Here is a 27,548-nt window from a genome sequence, read left to right as displayed (position 1 = left end):
CCGGCCAGCTGTGATTGGTCAAGCCTGACGATCTGTGCCGCCCCTTCAGCTGAGCCGTCTTCTGTCTGGATCACCTGACCGACAGAGGAAACTTGGTATAATAAAAAATATAATAAAAATTTTATTTTTCATAAAATAATATTGTCTTTTGATTCTGTAAAGCTGTCTATTGTTAAAAGAAATTCTGAATAAAGCTGAATTAAATTAAATAGGGTTAAAATGTTCATGACATGCAGTATCTGCTTGTCTTTGGTGCAAGATTTCTAATCATATTTCCTGACAACTTGTCTCCTTAAGCAAAATAACATATATTTCGAAATGTCCTCCCTGAAAATTATTATTATTATAATAGCTTAAGCTCTTATAATTTTTAAGCTCTATTTATAAAACCCTACATCTGCTATCAAAGTTAAGATGTTCAACGTGTGATTTTTTTTTCTATTTATATTTCAGCAATTAAAAACTTTGTATGATTGTACACCATCATAAACCTGTCCTGTGCTGGTGGGAGGAGTCACCATTTGAGGGGTGGAGACATGCCCCTGTAGCCCCTCCTCCTGGAGAAGCTGCACGTGGTTGCTGAGGAAGTGCTGCTGGAATTCTGCATCCGAGAGGAAGGACAGCGAGCAGACAGCGCAGGCGAACACCGAGCCTTGCAGGTTGACGTGCTCGCTCGACACGTGCTGCTGTAGCTCCTGCTCGCTACTCAGAGCACTAGGACAGTACACACACCTCCACGCAGGGGCATCTGGCAGGAGCAAACATTTTACGAGATGCTTGGATAGCGTGGTCAGGTACAATAGCATTACGGGTAACACGATTCACATAAAAAAATATATATATAATAAAAAAGGCGATCATCTGGTATCTGTTTAATATTTACCTGCCTGTGCGTCCTTTTCATCTTCATCAGTCACAGCACGGGTTTCTTAAAAATAATAATCATAATTAAAAAAAACTGGTTTAAAGTGGTATGCATGAAACTGAATTGGTCCAGTCTCACCAGGGTGTTTGGTGATGTTGTGTTTGAACAAGCTGCTCCTGTTGCAGAAGGTCTTGTTGCAGATCTTACAGCGCAGAAGGTGTGAAACCGAGCGGCCGCCCTCCGTTGTCGCCGCGTCCGGGTGTGTGGTGCGATTGTGATACCACAGCCCTGAGAGAGTCTGATATACACAGTGCAAAGATGCACAAAAACACCTCAATGCGTTATATTCAATACAGCCTAACCAGTGCAAATGTCTTGACGAAGTGATCTTAACGTCATGCTTTGCTAGCGCTCACCAAGTGTGAGATTTTCTCACCTGGTAGGATTTGCGGCAGCTCTGGCAGCTGTAGGGTTTGCTGCCGTCATGGACACTCATGTGTTTTTCCAGCTGAGCCGCGGTGTTCAGGATCTTGTTGCACTCGGGACACTGGTGCAGCTCTTTAGGGTGAACCTCCTGAATGTGCTCACGGAGCTTCTCCAGGCAACTGAAGCTCACGCGACACTTCTGACAGTCATGCGGGTCCGAGATATCTAACGGGTTTTGAATCAGTTTTGGTGGTGTGTTTAGCCAAAAATCATTGCTGTACAGTAGTAGTTGTGTGTGTGTGTGTGTTAGAGAGAGTGTGTGTGTGTGTGTGTGCCCTCACTGTGAAAGGTCTGCAGGTGCATTGAGAGCCCGTTGGCCTGTTTGAAGCCTTTCCCACACTCCCTACACACGTACGGTTTGTCTCCCGTGTGTGTGCGCACGTGCCGCGTCAGCTCGATAGACTGTGCAAACGTTGCCGAGCAGTACTGACACGAGTACATCTTACCTGAGACAGGTAGACACATGAAAACGCTGGTCAAGGCATAAGCCAGGTATATACAATGGGAACAGAGGACACGTTGGAAGAGATGAGTAAAGGAGGCAAGTAAGAGGGGAAGAGACAAGGTAGAAGAAACATGGGAGGAGACAGGTTAAGACAGGTAGATGAGACACTGAAGGAGACAGGTAAATGCGGGTAAAGGAGACATAAGAAGAGACAGATGAAAGAGCCCTGAGATAAGACAGGTAAAGATAGGTTGAGGAGACATGGAAAAACTCAGGTAAAGGCCCGTAGAATAAACATTGGAGGAGACAGGTAGAGACAGGTAGAGGAGACATGGTAGGAGAAAGGTAAAGAAAGGTTGAGAGGACATTAAAAAGACAGGTAAAGACGGGTAGAACAGTCATGGGAGGATACAGGTAAAGACAGGTATAACAGACATGGGAGGAGACAAATAAAGGCAGGTAAGAGAGACAAGGGAAAAAAGAATAAAGACAGGCAAAAGAGGCATAGGAGGAGGCAGGTAGACAAGAAATGGGAGGAAACAAATAAAAACAGGTAGAAGAGACATGGGAGGAGGCAGGTAAAGACAAGTAGAACATACACAGGAGAAGACAGGTAAAGACAGGTAGATGAGACATGGGAGGAGACAAGTAAAGACTGGTGGTAGAAGAGACATGGGAGGAGACAGGTAAAGACAGATAAATGAGACATGAGAGAAGACAGGTAAAGACAGGTAGATGAGTGGTAGAAGAGACATGGGAGGAGACAGGTAAAGACAGGTAGATGAGACATGAGAGAAGACAGGTAAAGACAGGTAGATGAGACATGGGAGAAGACAGGTAGATGAGACATGGGAGGAGACAAGTGAATACAGGTAGAAGAGACATGGGAGGAGACAGGTAGATGAGACATGAGAGAAGACAGGTAAAGACAGGTAGATGAGACATGGGAGAAGACAGGTAGATGAGACATGGGAGGAGACAAGTAAAGACAGGTAGATGAGACATGGGGGGAGACAAGTAAAGGCAGGTAGAAGAGACAAGGGAACAGACAGACAGAGAGAGGTAGAAGAAACATGGGAGAAGACAGGTAAAGACAGATAGATGAGACATAAGAGAAGACAGGTAACATAGCGGTTTTGTTATATTTGCAGCGCAGCAGTTTGAGTATTTGCCATGTATAAGCCGTGTCTCACCCTCCGAGTGTTTCTTCTTGGTATGGTAGGACAGTGCGGCGGCCACGGCGAAGCTCATGTCACAGTGTTTGCAGCAGTACGGTTTCTCTCCCGTGTGCAGCCGCATGTGGTTCTTCAGGGACGAGTTGGCGGCGAACTTGGAGCCACATTCCTCGCACGCGTAGGGCCTTTCCTCCAAATGCTCTGTGCGCCTGTGGTACAACAGACCTGCAACACAACAGCTAACTTTAAAAGACAACCAGATAGCGAATCTGCTGATTCAAATCAGTGCTTTTATAATATAACCAATACACCAGGTTATTCTAATACCTAACAATGTGAGCGAAGTTGCTTTAACAGTCAAATCAGTAAAATAAAATATAGAGTAGACAATGCACTTTCTTTCCCCCGCGAGTGTGTGTATCCTCACCAGAAGGGTGTTTAAAAACCTTTCCACAGAGCTCACATGTCACCGGCTCTACTTTCTTCCTCTTAGCAGGAGGGCCGTCGTGAGCCTCGGCTCGGTGCTGCTGCAGGGCGGTGACCGACGGGAAGACGACGGAGCACTCGCCGCAGCACTGCGCTCTCTCCGGACAGAGCGCGCACTGCTTCTTGTGCTTCAGCAGACGACACTTGAAGTCGAAAGACTTGTTGCACCACGGGCAGCTGTAGGACACGATGACGCCCTTCCTCCTCCTGTGTGTGCGTTCTTCATCCTTCTCCTCTTCCTCTTCTTCTTTCTCCGACACTGCAGCCTCTTCATCGGGATCCACTTCTGTGTAAAAGGTACAATCATTTCAATGATTAAAAAAAAATTAGGTTATTGAACTATTGGGTTGGACGTATATTACAATATATATGTATATAATGTCACAGCCGACATTATAAAGCCTTACCAACATGGCTGAGCTCCTTGATGAGGACGGATAGGTCAGGGAAGCTCTCCTGGCTCATGCACAAGAGGAGACAAAGTGGCCGGACGTACCGCGTCTCTCTGCTCAGTACTCGGTCCATAACCTGCTCCATAGACTCCGCTTGTCCGTCAACACCACGGCAGCTCTGCAGGAACTGACACAATTGATTTTGCTAGGAGTCAAAACACAATGCATATGTAACAGATCAGAGTCTGACATCATCCCTTGGATATGTTTCTCAGATACACGTATATATATATATATATATATATATATATATATTGTTTTAAAAAAAAGGTTGGTAATGACAAACTGCTGTGATATAAAAGAAATAGACCACTTCAGGATGTGCTGCTATGAGAAAATTATCATCATATCCTATCATATATTTCCATAATTTGTAGCTACTATAATAAAACTGGACTCTAAAAACACTGTGAAACTGATACAGAAAAGAAACTATTCCAACGTTGTGCTTTTTTAAAATAGTTTTTGACCTTAAATGCCGTCCTGTTGCAGTTTTTGGAAAGAACTCTTTGCAGGGTGTGATAAATGTATCACGAGTGCTTTTTTTTGTTTGTTTTTTGTGTTTGTGCTTGTGTGCTTGTTCGCCTTCGGATTCTTGGCTGTCGAGACACATCTAAAGAAAACCAGAGACTAATCTGTTCGATTAGTAGCGCATTTCACACACGCTCACCTCAGTGACGTCTTTATCGCCCTCCACATCGCCTGCAGCTCTTTCCAGGTCAGGGATTTCATTGATTGTTTCCAGAATGAGCTTTTTGTGCTTGAACAAGGCATCCACTCGGGCAACTAGAAAGAGAGAGAGAAGGAGAAAAAATGTGAAAACACAATGCAGAGCTGCAGAAAGACTCCTGGAAGGGGTACGAGAGCTCAGAAGGGATTTCGATGTGTTACATTTAGACAAAGTAAGAGTACCAAGTACTAAAACACATGCATAGTAAGTCTGTTTGTCTTGATCTAATTCTTAAACCATATACCCATGTGTATGAGCTCCTGAGCGTCTGGTTTTGACCGGATTTCCTGTGTGATGAGTTGGAGCTCTGGGCTGTGAGTCGCGGCCCAGAACAGGAGCCTCCATACCGTCAGAGGCTGAAGCGTATCTCCTTCCAGAGCAGCTCTGAGCAGCTTCTCTATTTTACCGTCAGCCGCTATCTGCAGAACCTACAGACGCACACACAATTCACTAAAATAGCTAGCGATCAACAGTGTTTCATTTTGTCGCTAAAATTATGTCAGTGAATACAATAGTATCAGGGGTGAATAAAAAATGATCCGCTCTCTGGCTGTAGAATTGATTTTTACTTTTATAAAAGTCAAATACATAATTTACCGACTGAATTTCCTTTCTTTTAAATACACTTTGTCAAACTAATAACAAAAAGTGGTAAAGTGCTCCCCCTAACATCCGGAGTTCGGTTCCCGGGTGATGCTGTGACCTCTCGCAGCCGGAGGTCTACAGAGAGCTGATTGGCGGAGCTCTCTCAGAGGGAAGGGGTGAAAGGTACTTGGTGCTCCCACATTAATTACGGCTCTACAGCCAATCAGGGGCTTCTGTGAGCCCATGCAAGCGGAAGGAGCGGATAGCGCTGTCCTCCGAGTGTGTTATACCGTACCGGGGCGTGAGCATGCAGTTCAAAATGATGCGATCGGATGGCGTCACATAGTTCATGCTTCGGCCCTCCTAATTGAGTGGTAGTAGTAGTCTTAATGTGGGAGCCCCCTAGTGATGGGGAGGAATTGGACTCGACAAAATTAGGGAGGAAATTGGGGAAAAAATCCCAAAAAATAAAAAATGTAAAAATGTTTTATTTTGTGCTGTGAGCCACGAATGCACCGCTGTCTTCACTTCTTCATTAGAAAAAAATCTTTGTCCTCATAGGGCTGCTTTCAGGGGACCAGAACCAGACGAACGTCAGATAAAGTGAGATCAGGAATATAGGAAGGATACTTTAACCAAGTTTTAGCAGAGCGTCAACAGTGTGTGCAGAAGTGTATGGATGTGCAACGCCCTTGGATATCAGTCAACTGTATTTAATCTGAAGTTCAGGGATTTATCTCTTCAAAAATTCTCACTGTAACAGTAACAAGCACGGTTGATTGTTGAACCTTTTTTCTGATAATGTTCCAATACTTCTGGCCCTTGAGAATCCCAGAAAACTGTAAGTGGTGATGAATTTTCCAGCTGATGGTTGACTTTTAAACTTTTTCTCGGTCGGTGATTAAGGAAATGTTTCCATTCCATACTCTGCCGTTTCCTCTCAGACTCGTAGTGATTAATCCGTGTCTCGTCACCAGTAATGATTCTCTCACCTTCTTTAGAGTACCGCTCCAAATTATGTCAGCAGATACCCAAAAGCTTCTGTTTATGTTTTTCCTGTTTATGTGGTTTTTCGGCACCAGGTACACCCTCAGACCAAAAAAAAACAAAAAAACATCACAGCACACTGTTCTTATTTCGTACAAATCATAAGTGGAGCATCAAATCGTGCAGACCTAATATACACTACATTACATTCTCTTGCTCTGTAAAATCACAGCACCTGCTAGAAATGCTTAAGAAAGCGAGTGTTGCTAAAAACTACTTTATCTTTAACTCGTGAAGTGTATGATGTGTGTGTTACCTCTCTCTGGTCAGACGAGATGCCAGGCCCTTCCTCCAAACTCCGCCTGATGAGCAACTCCCCGAGGTTCAGTGCGCTCAGTCTGTCCTGGAACGTTCTCAACAGCGACACGGCAACGTGCTCATCCTTCCTCTTACCTGACAAGAGTCACGTACAATAAAAACGAATCAAAGACTAACAGCTCTGTGTTTGTGTGTCTTTATATACAGTATGTGTAAAATATTTCCCAAACTATTTGATCTTTATAGGACACCTGGAGTAAGACAAATATCCGCCTCCTTTAGCAGCAGCAGTACAGATGTTTCGTCTACTCCTCTGTCGGTGAGCATGCTCAGCAGCTTCCTCAGCACCGGTCCATCATCCTGCTCTCTACTGCACTCCAGAAGAATCTACAACATTAAATTCATCCAGGGAATTATGATCTTATTAGGAAACTATTTCCAAATATTTATATATTACATATATTAACAGTATATAATCTAGCATTAAAGAACTGCTGAAGTCTCATGTGGGTTTGGATTAAACCCATTCAAATCATGTGAGAAAGGTAGGATTGACAAACTATGCTGGCCAAGAAGTGCAAAACAAAATAACAGGACCTAAAACAAAATAACTAATTTAAACACGAAATAACATAACCGGAAACAAAATAACAAAACCAAAAACAAAACAACAAAACCGAAAATAAAATAAATTCAACACAAAATAACAGTACTGAATACAAATTGTAAATGAAATTCTTATTGCTGATTGGACGAGACATCTGTCACTCAAAATATACAGGATTGTAAGATTTTGGTTTTGTTATCAAATTCGTTATGTTGTTTTCAGTTTTGCTATTTTGTTTAATTTTTTTTTTATTTTCTTTTTGACCTTGTTTTTTTATTTTGCACTTCATTGCCCCTGTACCAAACAGTGTAAAAGCTCAATAATAAATCATTTTAAGTATTAATTAGGAATTCCTCACAAAGTTTCAAAAATTGTCGATCCCCTGGATATGTCTTACTTTGAGAAAACTGGACAAAAAGTAGTAAATGCATCAAAAACAAAGGTGATTAGAGTAAATTAAACTGCCAGAGCTTGTGTCCTAAATACCTTTCTACCCACAGTAAGTGCATTATGGGTACTCAACATACCTTACACTACTGATTGCATGGATGCAAAACCCCTGCAGCAGATTGTGGGATTTCTGAATTACACTAAACCAACTCCTGCATACCTGCTTCACGTCTTCGATCTTGCATCTGTCTGCTGTCCGAGCGAGCAGTTCCGAGATGTTCTCCACACCTGTGAGGTAAACACTCAGCTCTGAAACCAGGTCACGCTGATATCCAGAAGATCTGGCAACCTCCACAACAGATCCCTCTGTGACTGAAAGAGTAAGAAAGGTTTGCAACTACTGTAAAAAAAATAAGACACTTCTGTCAAAGCTGCTGTTGTAGAAAAACATCACTCAGGACCTTTTGACCTATTAGAAATAAGACCTTGATAGTGCTGTGGTGTGGTACTAGGTATTCAGTAGTTTACCTTTGAGTTCAGGTCCTGTCTCCTTCTTTTCTTCCATCCCTGCTGACTCTGAATCAGGCTTTAAGCTGTTAATTTGCTCCAACTTCATAACAACAGTGTGGACTGACAGCGTGCCGTGTCCATTCTTTACCTGGTCCAAGAGGCGCTGGTAAACAGCATCCACACCTGGATCTCCTTCAAAACACTCCAGCAACATCTGCACAAGAAATGCTAAAGATTAAAGGACTGCACTTACAATATAAACGTGCAATTGAATGACAAAAATCACCCAATTCGCTAAATTCATCACTATTCAGGCTGGGAGTGATAATAACCAGGTGTGTTATTATGAATCTGTCTTTACTGACACAAGATATGGAATAGAAATAGGATGACCGAGAAGCATAATCATGTCTGCAATGCTCACATGTTGTTGCTGACTTGACAGTGTACCCCAGGTGCGAAGAATGTTAATCCAAGGCTGGATGTTCTGCAGGGTCCTCATGAGAACGTCCTGTTTGTGAATAAGCAACTCCACAGCACCATCTCCTGATCAAACCATGATACAAACCACAAGTTACTGATAGTCACCTGAGATTTCGGTTAAAAAAAAGAAGTTTTGATTTTAGATCATTACAGCTAAACCCGATTGCTTTTAAACAAAGCATCATCAGTGATATTTATAATAATTAATACAGTATCTAAATTGTGCTTAATGAATAGCATCTTTATCTACATCAGAGTCCATGTGGGTTTGATGTCTATCCCAAGATCACTTGGCGTGAGGTGAAGAAAGACACTTGACAGGACGTCAAAGTATCATTCACATGCTTATTCTCACTTTAGCATAACCAATTTATTTAGCACATTTTGAATGAAGTAAGTAAACTACAGAACCTGGAGAGCAACCTGAGCTCAGAGTCAAACCTGGAATCCTGGAGCTGTGAGCCAGCAGCCCTTTACTGCACAACCAACCTAAAGTATACCTAAAATATATATATATATTTATTAATTTTTTTAAATCACCATTTTGAGACTCCACACAGTTTCCCGGACTCGTCACTTTGTCAAAAGAATCATGTTGCCTTCTTTGACAAAACTCGTTTACACCTTCAGCATCTGGTTCACACCGCTTCACAAGCTCGTCCAGGATGTTCTTGCAGCACACAGCCACGTCGAACATCTGCAGGCTGTCTGCAGCGGCGATGACACGTGCGAGGTCGTGTTTGCCCGGCACCAGTCTGCCCAGGTAGGCCGTATCCAGCAGGGAGGAGAACTCCTGCGGCGTGACCACAGTCGTGTCAATAGAGATGCTGTCTGAAGACTCAAGAAGAGACTTGAAGAGCAGGCTGGAAGCGGCCAGGACCACTTTGTGCGCCGGATAGGATGCGTCCCCGACCAGGATGGTGCAGTCGCAGAACTGGGAGTCTTTTCGCAATGTCTGAAGCTGTTGCATGAGCTGTCGACTGTAGTTCAGGAGCTCCATCATGCACCTGCACAGGTAAGAAAGTGAGAGTGGGTACAGCAGTGTGTACATCAGTTATTAAATGTTGTGCATTTGGATACAGAGCAGCATGGTGAGACTGGGAATGTATAAGGTATTAAAAATGGGTTTATTGGACTATTACCAGTGACATTATAATATATTGAGCAGGGTGGCTTGGACTGCTGATCAGGAGGTCCCCGGTTCGCGCCCTGGCGCCACCAGATGCCAGTGTTGGACCAAGGTCTTTCACCCCCAAATGCTCAGATATAAGCGGGTGTCGAGATGGCAAAACGACCCCGTAAGGTAACTCCAGACTTGGGTGTATCTGGTGGCACACAGACGGACCCTTTCACCATATGGGCACAACAATAACCAGAAGGCTTTCTGTAATCCATAAAATAATTAACTCTGATCTGAACCAACATTATGACTGGCTGTACCTCTTTCAAGCCATTTAGTCTTACGCAGTAACACTTTTTTTGTGTGTGTGAGCAGGGTGAATACCAGGCTGAGCTTTAGAGTTAAAACAAACCAGAAAAGAATTCAGTCCTTTTTAAAAAATAAATAAAAAAAATCTAAACACATATTAACATTAACCATTTAGATAATACAAGAATAAAAGATTCCTGCTGAATAGGGTTCATTGATAAGCCAGCAATAGCTCTGGAAATGTCATTTAATAGTCAGGACATGAATCAATAATGAATAGTGTGAATGTAAACTTCATTAGAAAGGGGAACTGAAGCACAAACACTGGAACTTAATCACTATGACTAGCTGCTAACCATGCTAGCTCGTTTAGCAAGTCTGCACTGAGTGTTAGCGTTTGCTAAAACAAGCCAAAAAAATGTACAATTTGCTTTATTACTTTTTGTTTGTTTGTTTTTTGCTTTCTTTTTTCGCACATAGACCTGAACACACACACACACTCACTCACTCACTCACTTCCGCATTACCTTTAAGAGTAATTCAAATAATCCAGGTCTTTATTTAAACTCCAGAGAAGGACAACATTTTCTCCTGGAAATAAAAATGGCGACTCGGCGTGGACGCGACAATGCGCATGCGCGAGTGCAAGGACGGGGGAAGCTACAAATTCAAATTGTATTTGTCACATACACAGTAGGATATGCAGTGACCTTAAAAGTAAAAGCTTATTTATAAGAAATAAATATATAAAAAAAAAAAAAAGAAATGCAATAGAAAATGAAATTTAGCTAGGTAAAAAAAAGTAAAAAATATTTCTGTACAAATAAAAATATTCTGTGCAAAAGAAAAAAAAAAAAATATATAAAATTTGTTTGTAAATAAAGAAAAATGACTTATTATTAAAGTGACTTGTGTGTATGATCCAATAATGAAACATAAATATGAAGTGTGCATGAATGTGTCCATAAGTGTCCATGAGTGTCCAGTGTCCGAGAGACAGTGTCATGATTGTGGATGTTTTAGAAAATGGTATTAGTCGTGTCTGGTGTACTGATTGAGAGGCCGTATCGCCTGCAGGAGGAAGCTCTAAAGTACTATAGTCCACTATTAGCTCCTTTGTCTTGCTGACGTTCAGGAGGAGACTGTTCCTCTGGAACCATTTCTCCAGATTTTCAATCTCCTCTAGGTAGGCCGTCTCATCTTTGTTCGTGATCAGGCCCACCACTACCATGTTGTCAGCAAACTTGATGACGGTGGTTGAGTTGGTAGTGGCCATGCAGTCGCACGTGTACAAAATACATTGCAATACATTAAACGTGTATATATATATCTATATAAATCAGCCAAAAATCGCTGATCACTTCAGAAAAAGAAAAATACTATGATGTAGATTATATTATATTATTACTAATATTTCCCCCCATTTTTTTGACTGACTGTGTGACATATCCAAGCTGTATTTCTGTGCTGTTTTCTTCTTCTTTTCTTTACTTGGATCTACATAGATTAGTTATTCCTCTAAAAAAATCAACCTTTTGACATCATCTCATAATTTAATTCCCTTTAAGTTCCCCTCTCTGTGTCTTTTCTCTGTCTGATCTGATCATCCTTAAAACCCTGGCTGAAAAAGACTTCATCATCTTGGTCTCTAAGGAACGATGATGATGGTGGTGATACTGGGTGGTGGGTTTAAAAACTTTGACAAAAAGGTCAGAAATTACCTCCATCACATAAACACACATACACCAATCAGCCTAACATTATGAGCACCTGCCTAATATTGAGTAGGTCCGCGTTTGCCATCAAAACAGTAATACGCTGTGTGTTCTGAACTTTCTATCAGAACCAGCATTAACCTTTTAAATCAATCTGATCTACACTAGCGCTTCTATTCGGTCTACATGGGCAAGCAGATGGAAGTGGGTGGGATATTTTAGTCAGCAAGTTAACCTTTTCTCCTGATGTTAATGTGTTGGAAGCAGAATAAATGGGCAAGCTTAAGGATTTGAGTGACTTAGAAAGGGTCAAAGTGTGATGGCTAAAGAACTGGGTCAGAGCAACTCAGTAGGGCTCGTGAGATGTTTCAGGACTGCAGTGGTCGTGACATACCAACAATGATCTAAGGAAGGAAAACTGACGACTTGGCGACAGTGTCATGAGCGGTCAAGGCTTACTGATGCACATGGGGAGTGAAGGCTGGCCCTTGTAGCCTGATTAAATAGAAGCGCTAGTGTAGATCTTCTTGATGAAAAGGATGAAGCTGGTTGTGATAGAAAGGTGTCAGAACACGCATCGCATCACTGTTATGGTGGCAAAACAGGGGACCTACTCAAGATTAGTCAGGAGGTCATAATTTTATGGCTGATCGGTGTACATACACACTATAAACAATTATTTATTCATACATCTCAATTTATTTTTGTTTCGGTCATAACTAAGTCTAATCAGAAATCTACAATATTTACAAGAGTGCGAAAGCTCACTGTGAAACCTAGATTACAAAAGAGAATCAAACTGGGAGAATCCTGAATCTGGAGAGAGATACAAGGGCATAAATAAGGACAAAAAAACGTATTAGGATTATTAGGAAATATCCCTATAACATTCAGAAAGGCAGATGCTTTTGAATCACATTTATAGCACTAGTATATCTGAACATGTGAAAAAAAAAGGAACTTTATTGCCCATATGAAAGATTTACAGAAAAGAACATTACACACGTCTGCATGATAATTCAAGTAATAGCAGAATTTGTCTTAATTATTGTGTAGTTTTTTTTTTAATTATTATTATTATTATTATTATTTCTCCCGATTTGGGAAATTATTCTTCCATGTTGCTTCACACATGGCATTTTACTGTAATTTGATTTTTCTTCTTAAATAATTTCATTTATTTATTAATTTTTTGGTGAAAAGAAGTAACTAAAAAAAAAAAAAAAAAAGAAAGAAAAAGAAAATGTAGCTTAATGGAATCAATTTTAATATTGAAGTTGCTCATGCATTCTTTGTGAATATCTGAAAGACACTGCCGTTTTGGGACCACATGACCGCTGAGCGTAATAAATCTTACAGAAACTAAAACATCAAGGGCGCCTAAATGTGAATCCGTCATCCTGGGATAATAGGACACTACCACGAAGGACAAAGACGCTGATATATAAGGTCTTGACCCGTATCTGTTCACAGTCCTGGTGTGCACTTTACAGAATGCATCAACAGCTTGTAATATTAAAAGACGACAAATGTGATTTTTTTTGTTTTGCCGAAGCAAAGACAGACAACTTATAAAGGATTTGCAACTTTAAGTCATAAAGCAATCAAAAAAATAATAATAAAAATAAAAATACCAGACTCTAAACAAATCTGAGTTTATTTACTCAGTCAACACGGACTAATTCAAGCCTTTTTTTTTTTTCTTTTTCAATTTATTTCACACAGATGCTGTCAGTGTTCATCCACGTCCAGAGCCTCCGTCAGTGTCCTAGTAGTCCAGTACCTGCAGATTTACACGTGTATTATTAGGATTCATCAGCTGATTTCTGCAACACAATCAAAAGCTTATGTTTTTATAAGAGATATCAAAGAGTTTTCTACCTTTAAATCCTTCCTCAGGTAAACAGACTGGAGGTGGGACAGAAAAAGAAGGCATTGAATCTCATAATATTTAAGATAAGTAGATCGATAAGGTATGGAATATTAAACTATATTCGGTGCTGGATATCATTTCACATTAAAGAGTGCGTATATTTAGACTTACCTTGGTATGCATCATCCATAGCGGCGTAATCTGCAATTGGCTCATCGGCCTGAAGCAGGAAACATCCCGTGTAAGTAAAGTGTATTATCAATTCGCTGGATACAAAAGCTAGAATACAGTATTACCTTTAAACATATAATGCTTTCTGGAAAGACTCCAAGGCTCCCTAGCGTGGCCGAGTCATCAGTTAAAGATCGGCCATCTATGGACAGGTTTTGGTCAAACGGTGCAACGGAGAAAGCGTGCATGATCTGTGGAGACGAAAGCAAACTAAGTAACTGCTAAAATTTTTCTAAGCTGATACAAATCACACCTGACTTATCAGGACGTACCTGGATCTTGAGTTCCTTCAGGGTCTGGTTGGCGGAGACGATGAGGGCTTTCTCGCCACGCAGCTTCCTGTGCCGCATGCTCCTCCGAATCCCTGATTTTCCTACAGCAGCAGCAGACGAGGAGGAAGACGAAGAAGAGGAGGAAGAGACGGCGACGGCAGGGCTTGCCTCACTCAGCTTCTGCCGCTTTGCGCCGTCCTCAGACTGCGGTATGGACACGTTGTAAATGCATGCTTGTCGGCGTTTAATAGCTGCTTCTGCTTACAAGCTGTTACCTTAGGATTTAACTAAACTTTTTTTTTTCCTGAAGCCTTTAACTAATTAAAAATGTGTTCAAATTTTAAAATGCACCATTGATGAGTCAGTTCACAGAAGTTACACTGGACTTTTTTTTTTTCTTTCTGATTTCTATTACATAGCTTCATGTTGCTAAATCTCGACAAGTTACACACTGCTGCTTTAATGTTTTGACTGGTTCAGTCGAGTTACCTGACTGAAGTCTGGGTCTTTTTCTCCTTCTATTTTGGGCTCCTCTCTCTCATCTTCTGCTTCAGATCCACTCATACTAAACTCAGGAGCAGCCTCTTTAATCATCTACACACACACACACAAAGACAAAATAAAATGAATGAAAAAAACAAAGAGGAAAAAATTGCAGGACATCACAGTGCGACATGTAACGTTACAGAACATGGAGACTGAAGAAGTAAAATTATAAACATACTGATAGAACGGGGAAGCTGACCTTCTTGCTGTCGATGACTTTGCGCACGTACACGGTGGCCTGAGCGTACTCCCGCAAGTCTCTTTGCTGCTGGAATATGAAGCCCTCTCGACATTCTCGACACAACTCTTGACAGAAAAAAAAAGCAGCACAATCGGACATCTCATTCATTATAGGGTTTATTCTCTTTCTCGAACATGGATAGCCACTGAACTTTGTGAAGCGCTTTACCCTGGACTAATACGATTAAACAGGGTTTACCAGGCTGGGTGTGGTACTGCACATTTCCGTTGTCTTGCGCTGTATCATGGATCCTGCATATGGAGATAGGCTGGTCCACCAAGAACAGCCTGCCGATCACCTCCCATTCAGCAGGCCAGAGCAGAGCTACACTGTGCAATGAGAAACATACACATACACACACGACACACACAAGGATTATAGTTCTAAAAGAAAAAAACAGCCAGACAATTAAGACACGCTCGGTTAGAAGTTACTCACTGCCGGGCGTCTCCCTGGAGCAAGGAGTCGTAGGTAAACAAGAAGCCGCCGTGGGGGCACAGCAGGATGCTGTTTCCTATGCTGGACACCGGATTCGACTTGGCTGGCTTCCTGTGATGATGCGTGCGCGGTAATGAAAATGATGGAAAAGCTCGATATATTTTTTATCCGTTAGAGCAATCAGGGAACACCAAAAACTTTTCCAATAAACAATTCACCTGATAAATTTCCTCCATTCATCCACAAAGAACAACGGCACAATGTACAGAATATCGGTGTCCTGCAAAACATACAGAAGGACAGGATTAAACGTGCTGGGAAGACACATGCCTCTGTCACTCATTACTAAAATCCTACAAGAGTAATATGTTTCATATACTTTCTTTACTAGGGAAGAGTAATTCTTAGCATGAATGTAAAAGTGAAGGCAGGAAGCTCGTACCTGCGGCCACTTCTGTAAAGAAGGACGATTCTTCTCGTGGAAAAGATTGAGGAGGGCGCCCTTTTGCTCGTTGGCCATCATTCGATTCAGAGCCTCGTTCTCTTTACCCTCCCTCTCCAACCTCTAAAAAAAATAAAATAAAAAGAGAAGATTTTTACACAAGTCCACAGCTGGGGTTGAAATTTCTATTCCAATGAAGTGCAAAAGTTTGTGTGCAGTTCCTGAAAAAAAATACGTTTCTCTGTTAAAACACCAGAGAAGATCATTAAGAAAAGTTTATCATATAAATTCAGACAAGATTTAGTAAAGCAGAAAAAAATAATTAGATAGACATTCTAAGCCATTTTACTGTGCGTGATGACTTGAGCGTGTGTGTGTGTTTACCATACACTGCTGGCAGGCCTCCTGTTCCTGTGTAAACTCTGGCGCTTTAGGGAAATAAACCTTCAGCTTGCTCCATACTTCTTCCGTGACCAGCCGCCTCTCACTCTCCTGAATACTTAGACCACCTGGAGAGAAAACAAAAAGGTCACACATATCTAAGGTTCCTGACACCTTATAGACTCGGTACTTCTCGTATGCTTAAGCTAGTATATGTCTATGAGTAAGTTGGCATCTTGTTCAAACATGGCCATACAAAAATGACTAACTGTGAGAGCAGAGAATGTCTTCGTTAAAACTCTTCATCTCATCGTCTTCTCGGTCGTTTTCCTTCACACCATCTGTTTTACAAAGAAGGGAAGACAATACACAATCATATGAGTCTCACACTACAACGCTAACCGTTAACAACATCGATGTTTGTCGTTTATGAAGAGCATTTACCTTCTACATCTGCATGATAAATAAAAAGCTTTTTGTCATGACATCATCTTATTGGGTTAAAACAAGTTTGATTCTTTCGCTCTCAGACAGTATAAAGAATTTACACCCTGCACCATTCTGCTTTTGAATATCATCTATTTATTAAATATTCTAAAAATGTGGAACAATTTAGAACACGATTTCTTTACAAAACCAGTTTCTTTTTCACTTCCTTGTTGGTCATGATCTAGACCCGCACATGCAGAAGACATGCAAAGAATCCAGTTGCGAAACCAGATTTACACGTTTGCACACACAGATTACTTTTCTATTTAACGTATTAGCCCTGACTAGTTTACCTTCCTGTGATACCGAGTTCTAGGTTTAGCCGTCAGATTTATACGCTACCTTTAGCACCTGTGGAATTTTCCCCGTTTGTTTTGCAGTCGCTGTGTCTGGTCTCCTCTTCCTCTTCCTCCAGCTGCTCCAGAGCCAGCTGCCTCCACTGCCTCAGAGACGCCTTTCCGATCCAGAAACCTTGTTCATCGCTAATAAAATATATATAAAAATTACTCAATATCCAATGTTTTCATATACAGTTAGTCCCCGACTTACGAACAAGTTCCGTGCAGGGAGCACATTCGTAAGTCGGATTTGTTCTTAAGTCCAACAAAGTAAGTCTTGTACGCCTTTGACACGAATATAAAATGTAAAGCATACCAATCCACTTGACTAAATCTCTGTCCCCTTTCCTCACACTGCCATCATGTGGCCTAAAACCATTACCATGTTTAAAGAGTACTTAATGTCACATATTTGTCTCTGCTCCTTTAAATCACAAGAGGGGAACCCTCAAGTTAATTTAGTCTCAGAGCTGTTTTCCACTGTATTGGACTGTGAAATCTGTTTTGTCAGGACAGCTTTACTGGACAGACATTTTCCATCATCATGCTTCTGGACTGATTTATTGGAACCGGTAAGGCAGACTTATTTATCCCGCACCCCCAACACAAACACATACAATATACTAGACTTTACACATTTTATACATTCACTTACACCCTGAAAATATTACATTTAATTGTAAATTTTGGTATCTGGTGCAAAGCAGTGCCAATTTTTTGTACAATACCCCTGAGCTACTTCCGTGATTTGTTTGCATCTACCAATGTTCGTAGAAGTGCAGTGTTTGTGGTATCTGCGAAAATACGTAACTCGAATGTTTGTACTGAATGAATGTATTACTGAGGAAAATTATCTCTAAAATAAGAATGTTTGCATTATTTACATAGCCTTCACACTGACTCCAACATCCAAATGATGCATAAAAGACGATTAAGTTTTTACAATTCACAACTTGAATGTTCGTAAATCAAGGACTAACTAAATCTGTAAAACCACACACGTGAATTAAGAACCTTACCTTTTCGGCTGAGCCTTGGCGAGGTTGGTCACCTCCCTGTAGTCTTCATTGAGTTGGTTTTTAAGCCTTAGGACACGACACCGCCGAGCCACACACTCTTTACAAAGAAATGACCCTACACAGACATGGAATTGTCATTATCATCTTCATCATCATGCAGTCTGACAGACAAAACAAAGTCGTCAAGAATATTAACGATAATCCTTACCGTCTATTCTGGGTCCTCCTCCGTAGCGATCAAAGAGGCTCTGAGCAGCGCTGTGGGAAACGCGTTTGACCTCGCTCAGCCGATCTGGGTGCAGCTTGCCATGCGAGCACAGGAAATGGCTGTTGTCGATCTCCTTGATGGCTGTCGAGTCGTCCAACCATTTTTTCAGCCACTCCACCGGGACAAACTCGTACGGCTCACCTAGAAAACGTAACCATAAACTGTCTTCTTTTTTGTCTTTCGGCTGTTCCCTTTCAGAGGTCGCCACAGCGAATCATCTGCCTCCATCTAAATCCATCATCTGCATCCTCTTCTTTTACACCAACTAACTTCATGTCCTCTCTCACTGCATCCATAAATCTCCTCTTTGGTCTTTTTCGAGACCTCCTGCCTAGCAGTTCCAACTTCAGCATCCTTCTACCGATATATTCACCATCTCTCCTCTGAACATGCCCAAACCCCCCCAATCTGGCCTCTCTGACTTTATCTCCAAAAACTGTAACATAGGTTGTCCCTCTGATCGTTTCTATTGGGTTCCTCTCATTCACACAAATGTATTCCGTCTTGCTGGGGCTAACCTTCATTCCTCTGCTTTCCAGAGCGTACCTCCACCTCTCCAAATTTTCCTCCACCTGTTCCCTGCTCTCGCTACTAAGCACAATGTTATCTGCAAACATCATTGTCCATGGAGACTCCTGTCTAACCTCATCTGTCAACCTGTCCATTACCAAAGCAAACAAAAAGGGGCTCAGAGCCGATCCTTGATGCAGACCCACCTCCACCTTGAACTCTTCTGTCACACCTACAGCACATCTCACCACTATCTTACAGCTCTCATACATGTCCTGCAGCACTCTAACATACTTCTCTGCCACTCCAGACTTCCTCATACAACACCACAGCTCCTCTTTCGGCACCCTGTAACCTTAACCATAACCTGTACTGTAACCCTAATCGTTACCTCTATTATTTTCTTTTCATATTTTTATTAAACATACCTTCTTGTGGAGGCAGCAGCTCATAGAGTTCCTTGACCTCTACGTGTTTTGCTTTGCCCTTATCCACACTCTGCTTCCTCATATCCGCCATCTCACTGCACCACTCCTCAAACTTCTTATTGTCCTGGTCCACAAGCCTCTGGAGAAAGGCTGTAAAAATTCAACACACACACACACACACACACACACAAAAAAGGTAAAAAAAAAAAAATGTAAAAAAAATAAATAAATAAAATGATATGAGTGTGTGTGTGTATATATATATATATATATATATATATACACATACACACACACACGCATACATATACACACACACACAGTATAGAAAAAAATAAAAGTGGGGAGGGGGGACACAGCACTCTTGGTCATACCTGGCACCTCTACGTTGGTCTGGGCTTGGTCCGCTTGCTCTTCCTGACGTTTATACACCAACATATAGGCGTTTCTCGAACAATGAAAACCTTTGCTGTATTTCGGTTTCCGGGTCTGAGACTTCACGGTTTCAGCTGACAGGCCAACAAAAAATAAATAAATCAATCAAAAAAACAAATCAGGTTATTTAAAGAAAATAAAGTGCACAACTGTATTAAGACTCCTAAATCATCCTTTACCTAAATCCTCCTCGATGCCCAGCTGGAGTTTTTTGCCCTCCATCTTCTCAATCTCCTCGTCGTTGAACTTGTACCAGTCGGTGCGAGCATCTCGTACGTGAGCGATGTAGTGCCCGGAATAGGCGCTCACGCCACGGTGAATCAGCACAGCGCTCAACTCATATGTACACTTCTCCTCTATGGGGGAGCGAGATGAAAAAAATAAATAACACAATTACTAAATGGCATTCGATTTAATTTTGACTTGTCTGTGTGTTTATAGCTATGACTGTATCATGATAGATAGACAAAAAAAACAAATAATATTTACTGTGTCGCATACACTTTAATTAAGTTACTAATGTAACCAGGTTGAATCCTAAATTATTTACAAGCGCATACATTATGCAGCTGTTTCATTGGTAGGAAACAGAAAAGCTACATTTGCAGTGAACTTCAGGGATAAATGAAAGAATAAAATAGGCAAAAAATAAAAATAAAAATTACCTTTCCCTTCCAAAAATGGGCTCATGTCAAGCACTTCTGGAAAACTAATATAAGTGTTTAGCTTCTTTTTGTGACCAGACTGCCTAGAATTAGAAAAAAAATAACAGAAGCATGTTATTCACAGCAATTCTTTAGTGAATTTAAAAAAAGGTCATTATCTTATTTTAAATAAATAGAAGAATATTCTGCCTGCATTGAGACTATTTTACACGTTTTTACAAAAGCTTTACATTTTCGATAAATTAGCTAAAATGCTATGGTGGTCAACATTAATTTACATGCTAATACATTTGATTTAACTACATCGATCATACCCTATATCATTTCAGTTGCTGCCAACACCTACATTACTTGTAGTAAATTATACTACAAAATTAAACATACAGGTTGTCCCCAACTGATGATCATGTTCCTGGAAAGGAAGTCTGACAAAGTGAGTCTTGTAGACACTAATATACAATGTAAAGCATACCAGTGAACTTGACTAAATGTCTGTCCCCTTTCCGCACACTGCCATCATGCGCCTAAGGAAATGAATAACAATTGTGAATGCAACAGTGTTGTCTATGCACCCTTAAAATCGTGAAGGGAATCCCGGATGCCCTTTTGTCTCAGAGCTGTTTTCCACTGTATGGAACTGTGAACTCTGTCTCGTTGAGGATTTTCCATAATTAGGATTATTCACCATCAGAACAGCTTTACAGGGCAGACATTTTCTATTATCGCGCTCCCGAACTGATTTATCGAATCAGTGGGGTCGACTCATTTCTCCCACGCCCCCGCATGCACTTGTACAATATACCGGACTTTAAACATTTTATCCATTCACCTACACGCTAAAAATATTTTATATAATTGTAAATATTGGTATCTGGTGCACTGCAGTGTTTGTTTTTTTGTACAATACAGTACTTCCGGATTTGTTTGCATCTACAAATGTTAGTAAAACTGCGGTCCGTTCGTATCTGTGAAATTTTGTAGCTCGAATGTTCGTAAGTCGGGGACTACCTGTGTGAATGCATGTATTACCAAAATTACATTTTCTTTTTTTTGGCCCCAACCCAGTAAAATGAGACTGGAGAAACTCACCTATCAAACACAAAGCGCATGAGCTGAAGGTTGAGAGTCCGCGGCAAACTGTGGAGCTTAATCCGACGCGTGGCGCACTGCTTGCTCTGACAGCTTTCGCAGAAGTAGCGGTTATCTCCGTCTAATTTCTCCTCCTGAACAGCAGCAGAGAAGCAGCACACTAACACGTTAGTCTCACATCACATCGCATCACATCAAAGCATTCTCAAAGAGAATGCCTACAAACCCAAAAATCTAAAGGTTCCACAGTTGTGTGTTTTTTTTTATTTTATTTTTTTTTTACAAAAACGTTATCCCACAATTAGAGTTCCTTTCACTGCTTTTTCAACTCAATTACACCATGCATGTTGGCCTGATTTGCTTCCCATAATAATCCCACAACAAACTTCACAACCCGTGATCATCATGCTTGTAAAGTACAGTCTGTTCTCTGTAAACGTTATCTGGAGACGTTATTCCTTTAGGATTACCTTGAGGAACTCTGTGACGCACTCCGTCAGGTTTTTGTGCCCTTGTATATTCAGCTCCAGCTCGTAAAACCGAGACGGTAAAGCGGACGATCGCCCGCACTGGTTACACCTGGCTCAGAAAGAGAAACATCATAAGTTAACAACAGCATGTCCCAACATTTAAATGTTTTTTTTTTTATGAACTTGCTGTATTTCTTTATCATAACTCCTCACATAAATACACATTCCAGTGAGAATGTAATCCTGCTCCTATACACAAATAAAAGTCAATCTAAAAGACATATGAGGCATTACACTTTGCAGAAGAAAAAAAAAAAAGACAGCTCTATAAAAGTTCAACCAGGCACCAAAACTAATATTAAAAGCACATAAAACCAGACATTTGACTTTATAAAAGCAACCAATAAAAAGTGCTTTCCCCCAGGGATCCCCTGTGTCTCAAATTCTTTTCAAGTAAAGACAGTTCTATGGTTTCTAACATTGTTTATGTACTATTTGTACGCATATTTTACAAATTATTATTTATTATTATGTGCACGCACAGTCTGTTTGTATTTAACCAGAATACATCTATCATTTGTTCATTTTCTTGACATAAAAACCATTTAAAAACCACCTGAATTTGTTCTTAATAAATAAAACTCATCATGAGCATAGGCATCCAATTCTTTCTGTGTGGGATAACATTTAAATTTTCTTTCATGAAGTGCAAGGTGACTTTTGAGGAAATTTTGAGAACCTATACTTAAAAATGCGAAAAAAGTTAAAATATTCAGGTCATGCCACTTGTGTCTGAATAAAATAAAATAACAAAACAGGGTGTGTGCGCATGTTGTCTGTTTTGTTTTTTTATTTTGGGAGCAAGAATTAAAAAAAAATCAAGTACATTTCTTTTTCTGCTTGTTTTTTGGTTTTATGTTGAAAAACAGATATGTCTTAACCAGCTTTGCTGATTTCCACTTAGTGTAATGATTATGTCTATTTAATAATGATCACAATACATCAGTTATGAAAATAATAAAACTGTGCAGCTCTCTTAAAACAATTGAATATTAATTCTCCACAGTTTAGAATATACAGATCATCTGAGAGAAAAAAATATGTTTACACGATACAAAAAACATGCTTCTGTTCACCGACATGCATTCTATTGAATGTGAAGAAACGTACACAGTGACGTATGAAAACTGTCCACAGAACTGCTGCTGAATCACATTTTGAAGGTTTGGATCCTTTTGCTTGGACAGTGTGTCTTCCAAAAGTGAAAGGAAGAGTTTGGAAAACTCCTGTGCATCCTAAGAAGGGTGAATTAAAAGAAAAGCTGCAGTTAATACAGAAACCAAGCAATGAGAGTTATTATTTGCTTCACTTAGGTTTTATTTATAAATTTCAAACTTAAGATGTCTTACCTGCTGCTGCCCTGTGTCGAGTCCTAGAGCTTTCACCAAACCCGAAGGGTCGATGTACCTTCTGTTGCTGTTCTGCAGCAACGCAAACAAGTACTGCAGGTGCTCACATATCGTCTTCGGCTCGTAATCTGTGAGTCCAGTTAAAATGATTATCAGTACAGCTATTTATAGAGTCGTCAATTGAACAAATATACAATAACAATAATACTTTTAAACACCTAAGCCAGAGATTTTTCTATTCATCGAAAGTTCACATTATGTATGACCACATGAGATTATTTATAGACCTACTTGTGATTCGACCACTATAACAAAATGAAAAAATATCAAAACGAATTGGGCTTCATGGACCACTTTGCCTACCCCAAAACTCATATTCTAATCAATTTTACCTGCTGGCTCAGAGTGCGTGCTTTTCTATGAACAGACTCATACAAAATGTGCAGGTGTTAAAAGCTGCTTTACCTGACTCTATGTTGTGCACCTCAGCTCGAGAGTTGTGACACTGGTAAAGCATCTGACGCAGCTCCAGGTTGTGGAACCACACCTGGAGGAAGGTGTTTACGTAACACGTGGCACCGAGATTCGTCAGGCCTACAAACGTGTTCTAACAAAAACAAAAAATAAAAATAAAAGAACAAAAAAAAATAAAAATCAGGAGAACAAATTCTTTTAAATGTACTACGAACAACAAAAACAATAATAATAGTAATAACATTTAAGCCAAAATGACATAAATCCCTTTAGAATGTGCTACATCATGTGCTACATGCAAACATCATTGCATTGTACATATTATTCACCTGTGTATGGAGGTCAGGGGTCACTGAGCTTACCAAGCCAATTTGAGTTCTAAAGGTTTTGGAATCAATAGAATGACAATTTATGCACCTGGCTAATTTTGTTTAAACAATTATTGCACACTTTCTGTAAATTCTATAAACTTCGTTTCACATTTCAAATATCACTGTGTGTCTCCCCTATAAGATATTTTTAACTGAAATTTTTTATCGTAACAACCAATGATTTATACAGTAACATCATAAAGATTAACAAGGCTGCCCAAACTTACGCATCCCACTGTATCTAGCTAAAACAACCTTGTTTTACATAACTGCCTTCTAAACTGTCTTAACTGAGTTATAATTTACTTGAAATGTACCACAGTTTAATCTTTTAGGGTTCTAGAATTACATGTTAAAAAAACAAAAACAATCGAACATATAAAAAAATCTGACAAAAAATGTATACACGCTTAAAGAAAAGAAAAACTTGTATAAATATTTCAATAATAAATGTATTGGTACATGTTATAATGATATGATAATATTATATTAATATAAAACTAATACATTATACTACTTTACTTTTCCTGACATTTTTGGCTGACTCTGTATGTGTGTGTTTTGTGTACGGAATACAGAATACACACATTTTAAAAGTTTTACAAATGTGTAAGTTATAGCTGTGATCCTACATAAACTTTCAATTACAAATAAAATTTGACTGTTCAAATGCTGTTTAAATTTTAGTTTACAAAAGGTGGCGGCACGGTGGTGTAGTGGTTAGCACTGTCGCCTTGCACCTCCAGGGTCCGGGTTTGATTCCCGGCCAGGCTCGATTCCCGTCTCTGTGTGCATGGAGTTTTCCCCGTGCTTGGTGGGTTTCCTCCCACAGTCCAGAGATATGCAGGTTAGGCTAATTGGCGTTCCCAAATTGCCCGCAGTGTGTGTGTGAGTTTCTGTATATGCGTGTGCCCTGCAAGGTATTGGTACCCTGCCTCATGCCCTAAGCCTCCTTGGATAGGCTCCAGGTCCTCGAGACCCCAAATACAGGATAAAGCGGTATAGAAGATGAGTGAGTGAGTTTACAAAAGGTAGTAGCAAAAAATATATAATATACAGTGTGTGGATTTAATGCTTAATATCTTTGCCTTTCTTTTCGACTTCCAAAAAAAAAAAAAAAAGATACACAAGAGCCAAGTGATTGTCTCATCCTGGTGGAATTCCCCAAGACTCATGGCTACCCGTGTTTCAGCTTCAGCATTTTTAGGAAATTTTATGAAAAGTAAACCTCAGAGTGCTATGAAGTCCAACATGTAACATTCCTTTCTTCATCTTCAGTAAATGTCAGAATCTCCAATACTTCTAGCAGCATATTCGATTGTTTGTTTGTTTTTGAGGAGGTTGGATGTTTGAGAATGACGAACCTTGTCTCTTCTTTCTGAGTTTGGGTCATCAATGTTATGGAAGGTGTTTTCATCAATTTCTCCCAGCCACGATTGTTCCCCGATTCCGACCAGGCAATTCGGGTTCCCTTTGCAGTTCCTCCTGCGGGAACAGACAGGAAGCTAATACATTTAGAATGTTTCAAAATACACAGGCATGGTGCGGAAAAAAAAAACTGACAAACAAGACATGATGAATTACAAACGAATAGTAAAACTTTGAATTAGAATATTTAAATATCTGGGGCAGGAATAGCTTAGTGTTTAAGGTATTAAGACTACTGATCGGAGAGAAAGACTACTGATTGGTGGGTTTCCTCCAAAAACAGATTCACCAGGCTAATTGGTGTTCCTGTAGTGTGTGAATGAACGTGCAAGTGTGTCTGTGATGGACTGACACACTGTCCAGAGTACAGAAAGTTTCCTGTAATAGGCTCCAGGCTTCCTGCAACGAATAGACAACTAGATACAAAACGCGTTGTTGACTGAAAATGACTTTTTAGAAATAGTTAAAAGGTTAAAGCAAAAAATAATGTGATGAGCTTTAATGTAATCAGTGATATTATTATTTCAGGTTGAAGACCACATACATTTCTGTCTGTCTTTCTGTACAGCAGAACTCTCTAACTCTGTCTAACTTATTAATACAAAGAAATCATATTTTGTAACGTTAAGTATCTTATGCCTTGTTTACGCTAAGTTGTAGTTCTTTCGTCGTCAGCCAAATGCACACCCCCTATTCGATAATCGGAAAGTGAATCACAGATGAAAAAGTAGATTGGATATTTGCCTTAAAAATGACTCCATGTAAAACCTCACTTAAACCATTTCAGCGCTGTTATTTCAGCAATGAAAATATGAACTAATCCCAGTAAAAATATTAATTTGGGCTTTTCTAAATAATATTTACTGGTGCAGGTATTTGTTTACTCTGAGCAAGTAGCTTATTTTAAAGTAGATCATTAAATCCGGCACATAACTGTTTATAACATAGCTTTTACACAACATTTTGAATTTACTTATTGTGCAGGTTAAACTTCAGGCAGATATCTAAGTAAGGAAAAAGTTTAAAATTCTGGACAAATTTTCTGAGACTGGTTTCTGTCTGGTCCTCCTATGTATGAAATGTAAAGATAGTTCTGACCCAATGTACAGACAAAACCTCTTTTATTCATATAGACAGATTGGAGGGGGGGGGGGGGCGAATGAATCAAATGGGTTCGAGCACTGAATCGAATCGGCTCACTAGTGAATCAAACTGTATGGTTTAATTGTTTCAAAGAGGGAGATTCACCTACAGCCCCAGCCAAAGCAGTGAGCAATGGAGACAACCATTATGATTAAGATACATATAAATAAATAAAGGAATAAATGAGAGTGCAGTACCTGCATGTTCCCCTCTTACACGCCGGTACGGCGATACGGTACGCGAGCTCGATGTGTTCCTGCGTTATGTCCTCCGGTTTTACTGAGTCGACCCACCGCCAAGCGGCTTTCTCCAGCTGCAGACGAGGGGCCATTCTGCACAAACAACACGGCAACAGAAAACCGAGGCAGTCACGCACCGAAACGCGATAAAACCCTGCGGTTTAATCAGCACACAAAGCGAAAGAAGGCTCTGACGCATAGCCGGCTCTGAGTTTGCATGTTTTAGCTTAGCTAGCTGAGGAGGAATGTCGCAGCAGTTTCCGTCTCTTCGATTTAAAGAAAAAAAAAACGTATTCAAACTACCCAGGCGTTTAATTTACATGTGCATGCTTTTTCTGCTAATTAGCTTAGCATTAGCACGTCCAGCTAAAGCTATTTCAGCGTTGTAGTATTTATTATTAGTGCTAGCACGGCTAAGCTAACCTAGATACGGTGACTAACGTTAGCAAAACATTATTTGAAAAAAAAATGTGCGCGCGAACCTTGATTATATTCACCAGGAGAAAAACAATCTCCTCAAAAGAGTTGCTTTAGTTAGAATTATTACAATTTTTTTCACATTTTATTCTGTTTGTATATTTGTATTTAGCGCCCTTGTCTCTGTTTTTAAATAAATATTTTTCCTTCCTATGTTTCAATCTTGTTTGAGGCGTACGTACTTACGTAGGACGTGCCGTTGCGTCTGA

The 27,548-nt window shown here is 40.2% G+C and overlaps 2 protein-coding genes across 8 annotated transcripts in view; both read right to left on the bottom strand.

Moving 5' to 3' along the window:
• The window catches only part of zbtb40 (zinc finger and BTB domain containing 40), a 10,727-nt gene extending 162 nt beyond the window's left edge, over positions 1-10,565 (bottom strand). Inside the window, exons 1-19 of one of the 3 annotated variants that reach the window (XM_053483561.1) lie at positions 10,476-10,553; positions 9,662-9,844; positions 9,060-9,526; positions 8,461-8,582; positions 8,055-8,250; positions 7,747-7,898; positions 6,781-6,916; positions 6,528-6,664; positions 4,884-5,067; positions 4,580-4,695; positions 3,865-4,054; positions 3,399-3,743; positions 2,990-3,196; positions 1,633-1,797; positions 1,302-1,516; positions 1,004-1,163; positions 884-928; positions 519-748; positions 1-74 (exon numbers count right to left, since the gene is read on the bottom strand). The exon at positions 1-74 is cut by the window's left edge and continues 162 nt beyond it. In XM_053483561.1, the coding sequence (XP_053339536.1) occupies positions 1-74; positions 519-748; positions 884-928; positions 1,004-1,163; positions 1,302-1,516; positions 1,633-1,797; positions 2,990-3,196; positions 3,399-3,743; positions 3,865-4,054; positions 4,580-4,695; positions 4,884-5,067; positions 6,528-6,664; positions 6,781-6,916; positions 7,747-7,898; positions 8,055-8,250; positions 8,461-8,582; positions 9,060-9,522 (3,137 nt within the window). In that variant the 5' untranslated portion in view covers positions 9,523-9,526; positions 9,662-9,844; positions 10,476-10,553. Of the gene's footprint in view, positions 75-518; positions 749-883; positions 929-1,003; positions 1,164-1,301; positions 1,517-1,632; positions 1,798-2,989; positions 3,197-3,398; positions 3,744-3,864; positions 4,055-4,579; positions 4,696-4,883; positions 5,068-6,527; positions 6,665-6,780; positions 6,917-7,746; positions 7,899-8,054; positions 8,251-8,460; positions 8,583-9,059; positions 9,527-9,661; positions 9,845-10,475 lie in introns of all 3 variants that reach the window. The other 2 variants (XM_053483563.1, XM_053483562.1) reach the window with 2 other exon arrangements.
• A 2,043-nt stretch (positions 10,566-12,608) lies between these two features.
• On the bottom strand, positions 12,609-27,548 carry usp48 (ubiquitin specific peptidase 48). 5 transcript variants are annotated; one of them, XM_053484241.1, is made up of 28 exons: positions 27,526-27,548; positions 26,821-26,955; positions 25,417-25,537; positions 23,673-23,814; positions 23,208-23,335; positions 22,969-23,093; positions 21,799-21,907; positions 21,329-21,462; positions 20,240-20,322; positions 19,754-19,930; positions 19,514-19,648; positions 19,140-19,289; positions 18,142-18,342; positions 17,934-18,048; positions 16,919-17,058; positions 16,357-16,428; positions 16,091-16,215; positions 15,707-15,829; positions 15,483-15,544; positions 15,265-15,375; positions 15,025-15,155; positions 14,764-14,891; positions 14,529-14,633; positions 14,040-14,243; positions 13,833-13,958; positions 13,708-13,756; positions 13,545-13,571; positions 12,609-13,446 (listed from the first exon to the last, which is right to left on the bottom strand). In XM_053484241.1, the coding sequence occupies exons 2-28, from the start codon at positions 26,952-26,954 to the stop codon at positions 13,424-13,426; spliced, it is 3,180 nt and encodes a 1,059-aa protein (XP_053340216.1). In that variant the 5' UTR covers position 26,955; positions 27,526-27,548; the 3' UTR covers positions 12,609-13,423. The 5 variants fall into 5 exon arrangements, 4 of the variants coding, with proteins under 4 accessions (XP_053340216.1, XP_053340217.1, XP_053340215.1 ...); XM_053484242.1 differs by having other exon boundaries at positions 14,785-14,891; XM_053484240.1 differs by having other exon boundaries at positions 27,522-27,543.

The sequence above is a fragment of the Clarias gariepinus genome, chromosome 23 (genome assembly GCF_024256425.1).
Source record: "Clarias gariepinus isolate MV-2021 ecotype Netherlands chromosome 23, CGAR_prim_01v2, whole genome shotgun sequence".
NCBI classification, from domain to species: Eukaryota; Metazoa; Chordata; class Actinopteri; order Siluriformes; family Clariidae; genus Clarias; species Clarias gariepinus.
Note: the sequence above shows the minus strand (reverse complement) of the source record. Positions and strands in the feature narration are given on the sequence as shown.

What these genes read in the sequence shown, in the direction of transcription:
- usp48 (XM_053484241.1), bottom strand. Translation starts at nt 26,954, where the DNA reads ATGGCCCCTCGTCTGCAGCTGGAGAAAGCCGCTTGGCGGTGGGTCGAC. An exon ending in AGGAGGACCCAGAATAGACG is followed by an intron (nt 18,049 to 18,141) that starts GTAAGGATTATC and finishes ATGTCTGTGTAG; the next exon opens with GGTCATTTCTTTGTAAAGAG. An exon ending in ACCTGAGGAAGGATTTAAAG is followed by an intron (nt 13,447 to 13,544) that starts GTAGAAAACTCT and finishes GTAAATCTGCAG; the next exon opens with GTACTGGACTACTAGGACAC.